Here is a 13081-nt window from a genome sequence, read left to right on the forward strand (position 1 = left end):
ATTGGACTCCCCCTCATCTTAACAATTTTGTTTTACTTAAAACAAGGCTGAATTATTGCATTGCATTCACATTATTGACCATTTTGTTTCCGTTTTGTGTAACAGCTGATGGATGGGTCTTTGTAGTAATTATACTAGTCAATAGTCACATTATATTATGGGAAGTTTGTGCAATATACCCCTTAAAATTGTTCATTTCTTCGAATCATAACTTTTTATGGGCATTTTTCAACTTAAAAAGTCGATTGAATCTTAACTCTCAATGCTTGTTTTTGCAGATTTTTGAGCAATTCAACGAATCTATGGAGCAATCATAGTATGCATGGGCAAGATGATGATACTGGAAACCACCCGACAAAGATATGTTCATGAATGGGGCTCCATTAGAGTCTTCACAGCATATAGAAGCATGAGTGGCCCACAACATAGATAAGGGGTCTACTTGCGTGACTTCAAATGTATTTCCTTACATCTTATGAGTATTACTTTTCCCACCCTATGTCTTTTCTCGCGTGCCCTATTTTTTTCCAATTTTACCCCTGGTCCGGATTTCGTATTCCGGAATGAATTGTTTGTATTTTTCAGATGATTCCGGATTTTAAAATCCGGAATAGTATTTTAGCAGAACTTTTGCAATTTTAAGCTCTACAATTCGTAAAATAAAATGCGAATAAAATAAAAAACAGAAATAAAAAGACACAAACATAAAGACAACTCATTTTATTAATATATGAACAATACATTACAATAATTTTCAAGCTTTTTAAGCTTATTACATAAGATCCTAAATCTATTTCTAATCTCCTAAGAGCCTAATTCTAATCTCCTAAGAGCCAAACCACTGGTATATGATAGGACATACCAGTAGTTTGGCAATTGGAGGAAAACCAGAGGAGGAGGGAAGAGGAGGGCGGGAAGAACCACACTGGTGCTCAGACTCACGCCCAGGCAGGCGAAGCTAAGAACCACACTGACCCACATAACCCTCAGATGAACCGCACTTCTTTGCAGCGCGGTTCCATCCTCATTGACCGTTCATACAAATCCTGAAAGTTTTCAACGAGGCCCTTATCTATGAAAGGCCAACGATGGAAAACCATGGTTGTAGAAGGAAGAAGAGGAGGAGAGGATGGTATGAGAAATGGTGGGGTTTGGAAGGGTATTTATAGGGAGGGGTGGGTCAAAAACGGTTGGGAGGCATTAAATTCAGTCAAAAAACGTGGTAAAACACGTTTTTTTGACTTGACCACTGACAAAAACGTGTGGTGCAGACCACCGGCCATGGCACTGATGCGTTCCGGAATATACAATCCAGAATGCACCTTTGGTTTCCGGAATATACTTTCCGGATTAATGCGATAATGGTGAACGAGGGAAAAGTTGGCACTTCCTGTAGGGCTAAGGACATTCCGGAATGTAAAATCCGGAACGCTTCAGCATTGGATTATTTTGAAAGAGAGCCATTAATTTGGGTTTGGACGGTTACAACCACTAACACGTTTTCATTGACTGTATTAATGACCTAGGACTTGTTTAAGGCTATAAATAGGCTTCCATCTTCAACAAATACCTCCATTCTTCACTTCACCTCTTTTCTTCAATTTTCTTCAAATGTTTTTAGTTTTTTAGGGGTGTCAGTGGTGTCATGGTCATTGTTGACCGTTCCTATGAACCCTGCAATAGCATTTCAGCCTGTGTGGGGTTCATATAACTATCAATAGAGACCCTTGACATCAAAGAAAGACACAAAAAAGCGCACAACATCTAGTCCGGATTTAAGTTTCCGGAAATCACTAACAATATGGTCCGGATTATATAATCCGGACTAGGGGTATTTTTGGAAATTTTGCAGGGCGCGCGAGAAGGCAGTAGGGTGGGAAAAGTAAATCTCACATTTTATTACCTTCTTTTTCCACTTTATTTAATTTCTCACGCTCTATATATTTTCTATTATAGAATCTGAACAGTATAAAAACTTCATAAAATCCTCTAAAATATGTTAAAAATTTCTAATTTTAAAATTCGAACAGGGTACACGAGAAACTCATAGGGTAAAAAAAGTAAGTTTCATATAAGACTCGCTTACTAATTTATCAGTGTTAATAAAAGTAGTTGGAAAGTAAATTTGAAAACAAATTGTTTTTTTTACAAGAAAAACAAATTTGTATTTATTGTAATTACCTCTAGAATAATTGGTTACATAGATGTGAGAAAATAGACTTACATTTCTCAATTGTAAATTAAATAGATGTATTTTTTTATAAAAAAAATGCATGTAAAAGTTTAAAAAATTTATTTTCTTAAGAGACAAAAAAACACGTTTGTTTCATGGTTTCAAATTTTATTTTTAGGATTAGATTTACAAATAGGTTTGGTAAACTCTTGATATTCCTAGAAACCTTTTTTAAAAACTTATTAGTTTACAAATTTATAATGGGAATAGGGAAAATAATAGAGAAAAATGTAGTTATTGGAAGATGTGTCTTATTTTTTGGAACAAAATAAATTCACCTCTAAACATGAGAATAAAAAATTGAGTCGTATGTAAATTTTATTTCTAAAAATAAATAATACTTGACAACAATTTTTATAAACTAGTTATATACATGAGAATGTTAAATTTATAATCTCACTTTTTAAAAAGGTTTGTGGTAACCTTAAAACAAACACACTTGTCCCCGTAAGCTTAGCTCGGTTGATAAGGACAATGCATAATATATACAAGGTCTGTAATTCGAACCCCGACACCATAAAAAAAAAAAAAAAAAAAAAAAACACACACACACCCTAAGAAATATGAAAATCAGTCTTATATCATTAAATACAAAGATAATACATTAGGTTTGTGCAACCTAAAGACGAAGCTTCGAATAATTTGTACTGTTGGAAAGTATACTTCTGACACGTAGATATTTTAGCATCAACGAGGCTTAGGCTAATCTTGAATTACATGACCAAAGGTGTTGGCTTGTCATCAAAACTCGATTGCCACAAAAGCCTATAATCAAAACATGAAATTATGTCAAGAAAAAAAGTCATAAAAGTGCTCAAATTGTGCTTGATTCCATAGAAAATATTTGCCTACCTTTATGGGGGAAAGGTTGATATTTTGAATAGTATATTGAATATTAAAGTGACTTATGTCCAGTACTAGTAGTGACTAGTGAACAAAAATATAAAACATAGAAACATGCAACATCATTCATGAGTACATTATGGATTTGTCTTAATGATAATTGTTTTGATGTGTTTAATGTAGTGCCATATTGGTGGGTCATATATGTTTGGTACACCTTCAAAAAAAAAAAAATATATGTTTGGTACATGCATTTAGCAATTTCAAGATTTTAAGATGGTACTCACTTCACAGGGATTTAATAACTGAGCATAAGGACAGAAGGTAAAAGTTTGCAGTTTTTTGCTTAAAAGGTTATTATGGTACTCACTTCGCAAAAACCTTTGGTGTTTATCAGCATTCTTCAGATTTAGTTGTGCATCAATCTGTGTGGTTTAAGTGTTTAATCAACATTTTTGCAAGTCAATGATCATGATGAAGGCAAACAAGCAACATTTCTGTTCCAATCTGAATTCAAATTTAAGTACTTTTCTGACTATCATGCTGATTCTTGTCTCCTTTTCATTTTTCTTTTCAATTTCTAGATACTTCTCTTTTCTTCTTGCAATACCAATTGCTCTTGTATCCACTTTGTTTATTGTCACATTTAAAAAGAAAAAAGGATCTAAAAATGAAAGTGTTGTTCAAGAAAAGTTGATGAAGGAGAAGCTACAACCATCATTAGATGTTAGTGATACTGAATTTGATATACAAAGTGAAAATGCCGAGAATCATAAGGAGCAAGCTGAAGCACAGTTAGAATATTCATTTCCATTGGATTGTGAAAGCAGAAATCTCTTGGTCGTGGATAGAACTTTTGAGTTCAGTGTTCCTGAGCATATGCAGCAAGATGATTTGCGATCAGATTCTACGTTTCCATCAGATAGTGAAAGAAGCAATGGCTCAATCGTCGGCGAAACTTTTGAGTTTGATCACAATAGATATCAAAACTTGAGTAGTCATGATAGGTTAGTTTCTGACACTGATGATGAAGACGGTGAATATGACTATGATAATCACAGTGAAGGATTTAACAGAATTATCATAGATACAAATCATAACCTACATGGAAAAGAGAGTGGTTTACTCTCATACTCTCCTTTGGTCTATCCTATCTCTGGTACACAATTCTTTATCTATCTCTTCATATTTTTTTATATGCTTTATTTTGCATCTATGATAATTATGTTAAATCCTTCAGATGACAATGATTATGACGATTATGAGGTGGAGGACGAGGACGAGGACGAGGAGGATAACTTGATCGAAATCCACCTTCCAAGCAGGAACCTGTCTAACTTAACTGAAGAATCTATGCAAAAATTGGAAGTCAGGCCAGATTTCATTTCAGAATCCATTTTCAATCAACAAAGTCTCATGCAGCTTTTAGCAGAAATGAATGATATGAATGAGGATGAAAACTTAATTGAGATTGATATTTCCAGGTGATCCACCAATAGTTAATACTTCAGATTGAATTAGGAGTTGTCACATTTAGGAAATCAATGTGTTGATAAGGATTGATATCCTTATTTACAAGTTTTATGTTGGGCACTATTTTCCATTTTAAATTTTATGCCTGTCTATTATCTTGACATTTTGATTCAAAAAGGCCTTTGTTGTTGGCAAGATTATGAGTTACTTGCCTAGCATTTTTATGTTTCTACTTTCTTCACATCCAAATTAAACTATGAGGTGTTTTGTGAAACTCTAATTTAGAATATGTTAGCCTCAAGTGCAATTGTAAGGAATCCAAATCAAACAAACTAAGTACTTTACATTGCAGATAACATTTATTTATATTTTAAGTTCTAAACTCTAGTAATATATTGGATTTATATTTGTTAAACCAATCATAAGTCATTGAACTTAGGAGAATTGGGATGATGGTTCTGAGGTTTTAAGTTCAATTCCAATCTAAAACTCTTGAGGAAAAATATGGTTGTCTATATGGTCCTACGTGCTCGGCTCTAAGTGATTAATTGGGAAAACATGATTTACCTGCAACTGAAAAAAAAAAAAAAAGAACACACAAAGTCCATTTCAAACATAATGTTGTGAATCTCTATTTTGTTATACTCTTTGTTTAAGTTTTATAGAGCTTGTCAACCAAATCTACACATACTAAATGCGGTGATGAGGGATATTGCAGGTTTGAGCACGCATCCTAACATATCAACTATTCTTACAGTTTTTTACTATACGAGTTGTACTTATGGGACATATTTTGTTTTGCTCTATTCATTTGTCCAACAAAATAAAAAAAATACATTTTGGTATTCATATACCAATTTAGCCTCTTCAATTAAATTTTTATTTTTTCTTTGGCGTCTAGAGAATCCAATAAATTTCATACATGCTTACGACATAGGAGAAATATAGAACCTGTAATACTGGTCTTGTTACCATCAAAATCAAGCTACCACAATCAAGGATTTAAGTTTCAACGTTGAAATCACAAAATATCTCAAACTGCATCATTATATTATAGCAGAAAATAGGAAAGAAATGAAACTCTACCAAAAAGTCATGACAAAACCATAGCCTTTCAATGGGAACTGAGAACTAGTTTTCGTTTTCACTTAAAGCACTTGGCATCCAAAAGAGCCTCTCCCTCAAATGGCTCAAAATCTTCAATCATCTGACTGGCACGCTCTTTCTGAGCTTCGTCGGAGATGTCAACCTTGGTCCACTCATACAGCTCCATGTCATAGCATTCATCCATGATAAACTTTGGAATCTCTTGTCCACGGAAAAGCCACAACCCCTTCACCTTAAATGGAGGCTCTGATCCAATTATAAGCATCTTTCCAAAAGCATACTTGCGAGCCAGATCCATTCTTTGAAGAAACCCACCAACCTTGTTCAGTGTCACGAAAGAAACAGTGTTCTCGTCGTTGTATTTGTAATCACAGAACCAGAGAGAATATCCCTCTGGATCATACATGTCCCAGAATCCTGCAAGTCAAACGGAGAAATTATGTTGACAAAATCTCAAACCTCATTAACAAATTTTGACATTCTTCACTACAGTATATTCATCATAAAGGAATAGTTTCCAAAAACATTGCTAGAGTAGTATATTTCCAAAGGATATAAGCTACAATCATAATCCTAGAAGCTACAAAAACTTAAAAATATGAACCACAGAAGCATAATCACAATACCTTTGATTGCGAGTCAAACGGATAAATTATATTGACAAAATCTCAAACCTCATTAACAAATTTTGACATTCTTTACTAAAGTATATTCATGATAAAAAGAAGAGTTTTCAAAAACATTGCTATAATAGTATATTTCGAAAGGATGTAAGCTACTATCATTATCCTAGAGACTACAAAAACTTAAAAATAGGAACCACAGAAGTGTAATCACAATACCTTTGATAGCAACCTCGCGGAAGTTGGACTTGGTGTTAGAGTAGAGTCTTTTCCAGTCATCCAAAACCATCTTGCTTGGAGGAAGAAGATCTAGGGGATTCTTGGGTTTGGGCTTGGGTGCTTCCTCTTCAGCTTCTACAACTTTGGGCTTTTCGGGCTCTGATTTAGCCACTTTCTTTGGTGCATCTTTAGTTGTGGGCTTAGATTCCTTAGGCTGGGTAGGGTTCTTAGCAGATGGAATAGGTGGCATAGCTTCAGTCTGCTTAACCTGGCCGAATATCTTTCGGAAATTTGGCTGGTTGACCAAGGTCCAGAAGTATCTCTCAACATGAGGAAACTCTGAGGTGAAGCTCTTGACTAAGAGTTGAGCGAAACCTAAATACAAGTTGCATGTTGCTATAATGTCAGCAAGGGTAACAGAATGCCCAACCAGGTAGGTATTGTGGGCAAGGTGAGTGTTCAAAGCCTCAAATGCTCTCTTCAATGATGAAATTGCAGCCTCCTCTACCTTCATTTAGACAAAAATTTCAAAAACGGAAAAATACTCAGTAAGACGGGAAGTTAACAGGTATTAGTATTACAATTGACAAAAACTCGATTAATAACAAAGCAAATTAATTGTTATCAACTGATATATCATTATATAATTTCCAACAAATCATAAAACATAATATAATTGTTGTCAATATTCAATACTCAAGATTCGAAACTTCAAACCAGTTAACGAAGCAAATTAATATCGAAATTGAATATATAACATCGTATGCAACTTACTGGAGCAAAGTAGGGGGAAAATCCACGTCTTGGCCGATACAACTTCATAATGTTGTCATCAATCTCCGTAGAAGAAAAATCAATCCATTGTTCAACATGGGCCTGAAACAGCAAATTACAAGTAGAATGGAATATCAGGCCATTTCCAAGAAAGATAATTCACATATTAATAATACATATTACAAGTAGAATGGAATATCAGTTAAAGTCGAGATTTTACGCAAAATCATCAGAAAGTGTAAATCGTACAATCGTAACACTAATCATAAGATTATACAAAATTCAAAAATCAATATCACTCACATAACAGCATAACTCACATAAAACATAATTAAACTTGAAATACTTATGTATATAAAACAATATCACTCGCATAACAGCATAGCTCACATAACAACATCATAACACTTGAAATATTTTGTGATTAAAACCTTAAATCAAACTCATAGCACATACGTCTCAAACAAAACAACTAAAGTTGTCACCGCAACCATAATCATGAAAACTTTTCAAAGATTGTAGATTATATGACTCCATCCATGATTAACAGGAGAGATTCCACACGATTCCACCAAACTAAGATTATTGGCATAGTCACATTCACTTATAATGGCAAAACTGGATTTAAAAAAATGTACCTGGTCAATAGGAGATGATCCAAACAAGTTGTTTTCACCCAATCGGGCAACTGCAGCAAACCCAAACGAAGTTAAATAACAACAACAACCAAGCCTTATCCACAAAGTGGAGTCGACTACACAGATCAAATTACGCCATAATGTTCTATCATAAACCATATTCCAGTCCAACTCATTAATCTCTAAGTCTTCCCAAATAGTTTCTGTTAAAGTTTTTTTGGGTCTTCCTCTGCCTCTAGTGATCTAACACTATCATCCATCTGATCTACTCTCCTTACTACAGAATCCACATGTCTTCTCTCTACATATCCAAACCATCTAAGCCTATTTTCTACCATCTTTTTTACAATAGGTGCTACCCCCAACTCTCTCTAATATTGTCATTTCTAATCTTATCTGATCTAGTTTTATCACACATCTAATGCAACATCCTCTTCTCTACTACACTTATTTTATTCATGTGTTAATTCTTAACCGCCTACCACTCCATTCCCTACATCATCGTTGGTCTTACAGCCGTCCAATTAAATAACATCATCACAATAAATCTATATTGCATGTTTATAGATAAACTAAGCATACCATAGCGAGCCATCGCATTGCTCTCAAAGACGGGACCATCAGGGGTTTCCAAGACCGGAACCTATAAGAAATAATAATAAAATTTAGATATTAACATACAACAAGCTGTTGTGCTAACCCTTTCCGGATAGCAAAATCAATCCTCTTAAACAATACTATGCATGATAAATAATAATACCTTTCCAATAGGATTCATGTTGATAAACTGAGGAGTTTTATTGGAAACACCTATCTGAAAATCTGGAGCCAATTCAACTTTAATACCGCTGTATTCAGCAGCAATCAGAGTTTTGTAAGCATTTTTGTTTCCCTTCTGAGCGTGCAGGATCTACATAACCAAAAAAAATTGCAATTAGATTAGTTATTAATAACTGAGGAAGAATCAAAGTAATTGAAAATAAGGGGAAGAAAGTTACTAACCAGAGCCATGACTGTGGAAGAAAAGCGCAAAGCTTGAGTTTGAGTTGGGAAGCAGAACTCTCTTTCCTGTGCGCTGCGTTGTATGTCTCTGCAAAGGGTCTAGTCTCTTAAATTTAAAAAGGTCAATTTAGTCTTCTTTTTTGGAATATTCGTTGATCCTCCGTTGAGATTTGATGAGTTAAAATAAATATTTTTTGGAAAATTTGTTAAAATAAATATTTTTCTTGAATTTAATGATTTAGAGTTATCGGTGGAGTCAATTTAGTATAATTTTTTTGTGAAATATTGTATTGAAGAGAATGAGTATTTATTCTGTATCGATATTAAAAAAATTGTTAAATTGATGATGAGTAGATATATGATTCACTTAAGCATCCAAAATAAGGGATATATTGTGGATGGTCGAATAAACACAAACTACCCTTAATTTTGTTATAGACTAATATATTCTTTTAGACGTCGTTCGGGTTAGATATATAATGTTTATATTTATATTTTTTTACAAATATAAATATAATGATATTAGTGTTTGTGTTATTTATACTATATATAAAGATGATGCATGATTTTGGGTAGTTTTTTTCATTTTCAATTATTCACTTAAACAAATTTGCATATGAGAATGTTGTTGATGTCATTCCAAAATATAAGAATTTATATTATATTTGTTTATTATTGGTCACGTTAAAAAAGATAAATATAGTTCCTCATAATATGAAAGTGCAAAATATCTATACCTATAATTTTAATAAAACTCAAAATAATTTTTAATCAAAAATTATTTAAAAAAACTAATGTTCATAATTTATACACATTAGCGCATGAACGCTAGTTTGTATAATATTTATTAAAAATCCATATCACTTAGAAGTAATAAAAAAAGATTACTCATATTATAATCCTTAATTTATTAAATAAAATATTAATATTTATCTAAAATATAAAACAAATAAATCATATCTCTTTTTTTATAAAAAAAAAAAAAAAAAAAACATATCTATCTAAGTTGAAAAAACTATCAATAATATTAGTGTTAAACATATCTATCTAAGTTGAAAAAACTATCAATAATATTAGTGTTTGAACCCATTTGGGGTCGGCTTAGTGGTTGGCTTGGAATCTTGGAGTGTGCTTCTCTCAAGGTCTCAAGTTCGATTCTCTCTGGTGCCAATTTCGGTGGGCAAGTCCATACAGAGCTTTAATCTGGCTTAAAATGGGGCCCCCGCAAGTGGGCGGTGGGATTTGTCCCCCTGCAAGTCATTAGATTGTCTGGTCATACTTTTCTCTCATAGATGTTACGAAAATTATGTTTCATCCTGCATCTTTTAGAATTTGAACCTGTTCCAACTTTCTAGGAAATTTTTTAATATGACTTTGATGTTGGACCCATTATATGTTGTTTATATGTATATGTATGTTAGTGGCGACTAAGGTCTTATTCACATCTGTTTCAGTTGGTTGGTTTGAATGTTCAATTGTGGTTGGAACGCTTGTTTACTTCATTTACATACGATAATGTAAAGTATATTCTTCTGAAATCTTCTTATGTCTTTCTGTAAAGATTTCTTGTAGTATGAAAACATAAATTTATTCATTTATGTCTTTGTCATGGCCTTTCTATTCTAGAGTTTAAATTCTAGGTTTTGTGAACCTTATTTGATATATATGTGTATGTGTGTGTGCAAGTACCAAAGAATTTGAACGAGAGCATAGCATTAGGGAAATAAGGAGGACCAAGATCGAATGATACAATGCAGCGGACTGCACTGGATGAATTCTTACTTGTGATCTACAAATGCTTACACTAGAAAGTGAAGATTTCATTTTTTTTCGCTTTTTCTTTTAGGTTGGTTTTCATGTTTGATAACTGCATGAGTAGTTTCTTTTTCTTTACTATCGTGACTATGGCTGTTTGATGTTAGGAATTTAGTTTTATAAATCTTGATTGGTAATGGCAGAAAATATCAAATGAGTAGTTTCTATGATACTTGTATTGAAGATTAGAATAGAAGTAGTACTATTTTTACTAATACAATTCAAAAGAAAAAGTAGTACTCGTTTGAGTAGAAGTATTATTATGCTTGCAGTTAACAATATATCTAATTGTTTCAGAGTAGTTTCGTTTATTCATTTTGCTCACAAGAAACCATAGAACTTGAAGAGCACAAAATATCTACTTCGATTTCAATCGCTCAATATCTACTTCGATTAAAGTTTGAGTAATCACAAACTAGTCATCATCATCACTGTGTATACTTTGTAGCATTATATTAATTATGTTTAATTTGAACTAAAATTGATTTTATTTCTTTACTTGATTTCTAAGAATGTTGTTAACAATGTTATTTAATTTACTTAATGGATTAATAATGTTTTTAATCATAGTCACAGATATTATGCACCTTGTTAACAATGGTGTTTAATTTGAGTAACCATGATTTCTAAGAATGATGTGAACAATGGTGTTTAATTTACTCAATTGATTAATAATGTTGTTGTCATACCCCAAATTTTGACCATTTTTTACAAATTTTTAAACAATTTTTAGCCGAGTAATTTCGTCTTCTCAGATGAAATTTCGGCAGAGAGGTATTTTAAAATACCTCATTTGATTCCGAAAGGGACAATTTTATTTTTATTAAACTCATTTATTTTCTATTTATTATTATTAGTCCTCTTCATTTAATTTCCTATTTTACTTTATGTTTGTGTTCCATTCTATTTATTTTATTTCCTTTTTTTATCATTATTCATTATTATTGTTTTTTTCCCTTTTCTTTTCTTTAGTCACGTTTCTTATTTTCTTTCAAAATAGTTTTCTTTTATTTTTATTTTTAAGTCCAAGTGTGGTTTTTGTCCAGCTCAAAACAGCCTGTCACGCGCCTCCTAAGCCAGCTCCACACAGCCTTTCGTGTCCCCTCTAAACCACACAAGGGCAGTTTGTGTTGCTGCCTTCACAGACCCAATGTCTCAATCCCAATTCTATAAATACAAGCACCTGCAACACAGAATAAAGGGAGCAAGCTAAAACACAGAGAGCTAAAAAATTTAGGAACAAAGAACCAATCTTCACAACTGATTCCAATGTCAACATAAAACCATCATCAAAGTTCGATCCAGGTACAACTTCACAAACAAACCGCCACTAAATCTTTCCAAACCCACATCATCAGAACCCAATCACTCAAAACCCTCGATACAACCGCAAACAAGTCACGAAAACAGTCAATAAACGTCAATCATCACGAAGCCGTGACAAAGACAACACAAATCGCATCTCAAACGATATAATCCAATCATAAACGTTCAAACCAAACTGTGCTTCAAATCACAGTAAGAACAAATACATCAAAAGAAAACAAAAGGTTATTCCTTAGATCTAGGCTTAACCGTTCGTTTTTTTGTTTTTTTGAGGACGAATTTGAAACGAGGAAGAGAAAAGAAGAGAAAGAACCAAAAAAAATAAGAAAAAGGAGGAGTTTTTAACTCCGGCGCGGTGGCGCCGCAGCAAAAGCTCGCCGACCACCGCGCCGGAATTCTCATCGGCCACCACTTCTCCATCGGAGAAGAAGAATCAAATAGAGAGAGAAGAGAGAGAAAGAAAATGTTGAAATGACAAAAGCCGGCCCTTTCCTCTTTATATACTCACTGAACCGGTCCGGTTCGCTTGAACCGAACCGGTCTACTCTAAGCCCAAACGCGCTGACCATGTTCCTTAAGCCCAGTCTCTTGCTTCTGTTTTATCTGCACCCCTTTGCTTACTTCCTGCACCCCACTTTTGCATCATTTTTATTTTATATCATGCATCTTTAAATTCTCTTGCATTTTCACATTTTCTTTTGCATTTTTATTCTTTTACTCTATGCTTATTATATCATCATGCATTTTTAAATTTTCATCATTAAATACACACCTCAATCCAGAGTGCTCTGGTCCATTTTATTTTCGCATTCATTCTTATTTTATTTTCGCATTACATTCTATTATCTACTATTATCATATGCATATTTAAATTTCGTCATTAAATACACACCTCAATCCAGAGTGCTCTGGTCCATTTTAGTTCTCATGCATTTTTTTTTTATTTTCGCATTACATTCTATTATCTACTATTATTATATGCATATTTAAATTTTGTCATTTACTACACACCTCAATCCAGAGTGCTC

At 33.2% G+C, this 13081-nt stretch overlaps 2 protein-coding genes across 2 annotated transcripts; one reads left to right on the forward strand and one right to left on the reverse strand.

The window, feature by feature from the left end:
- The first annotated feature begins 3366 nt into the window (after nucleotides 1-3366).
- Nucleotides 3367-4823, forward strand: LOC146938691 (uncharacterized). Its single transcript, XM_085752590.1, has 2 exons — nucleotides 3367-4235; nucleotides 4317-4823. Exons 1-2 carry the CDS (start codon nucleotides 3542-3544, stop codon nucleotides 4562-4564), a joined length of 942 nt encoding a protein of 313 aa, XP_085608716.1. The 5' UTR covers nucleotides 3367-3541; the 3' UTR covers nucleotides 4565-4823.
- A 669-nt stretch (nucleotides 4824-5492) lies between these two features.
- LOC146938692 (elongation factor 1-gamma-like) lies at nucleotides 5493-8993 on the reverse strand. Its single transcript, XM_085752589.1, has 7 exons — nucleotides 8913-8993; nucleotides 8671-8820; nucleotides 8493-8553; nucleotides 7911-7960; nucleotides 7273-7374; nucleotides 6499-7006; nucleotides 5493-6073 (listed from the first exon to the last, which is right to left on the reverse strand). Exons 1-7 carry the CDS (start codon nucleotides 8919-8921, stop codon nucleotides 5694-5696), a joined length of 1260 nt encoding a protein of 419 aa, XP_085608715.1. The 5' UTR covers nucleotides 8922-8993; the 3' UTR covers nucleotides 5493-5693.
- Between the last annotated feature and the right edge of the window lie 4088 nt (nucleotides 8994-13081).

The sequence above is a fragment of the Medicago sativa genome, chromosome 3 (assembly GCF_051527215.1).
Source record: "Medicago sativa cultivar Bolivia chromosome 3, Bolivia_mono, whole genome shotgun sequence".
Taxonomy (NCBI): Eukaryota; Viridiplantae; Streptophyta; class Magnoliopsida; order Fabales; family Fabaceae; genus Medicago; species Medicago sativa.

Excerpts from the sequence above, each read along its gene's own strand:
- LOC146938691 (XM_085752590.1), top strand. The coding sequence starts at position 3,542 with ATGATCATGATGAAGGCAAACAAGCAACATTTCTGTTCCAATCTGAAT. Across the intron at positions 4,236-4,316 it reads TTTGGTCTATCCTATCTCTG|ATGACAATGATTATGACGAT; the intron begins GTACACAATTCT and ends TAAATCCTTCAG.
- LOC146938692 (XM_085752589.1), bottom strand. Across the intron at positions 8,554-8,670 it reads ACATGAATCCTATTGGAAAG|GTTCCGGTCTTGGAAACCCC; the intron begins GTATTATTATTT and ends TATTTCTTATAG. Across the intron at positions 7,007-7,272 it reads TTTCCCCCTACTTTGCTCCA|GTAGAGGAGGCTGCAATTTC; the intron begins GTAAGTTGCATA and ends GTCTAAATGAAG.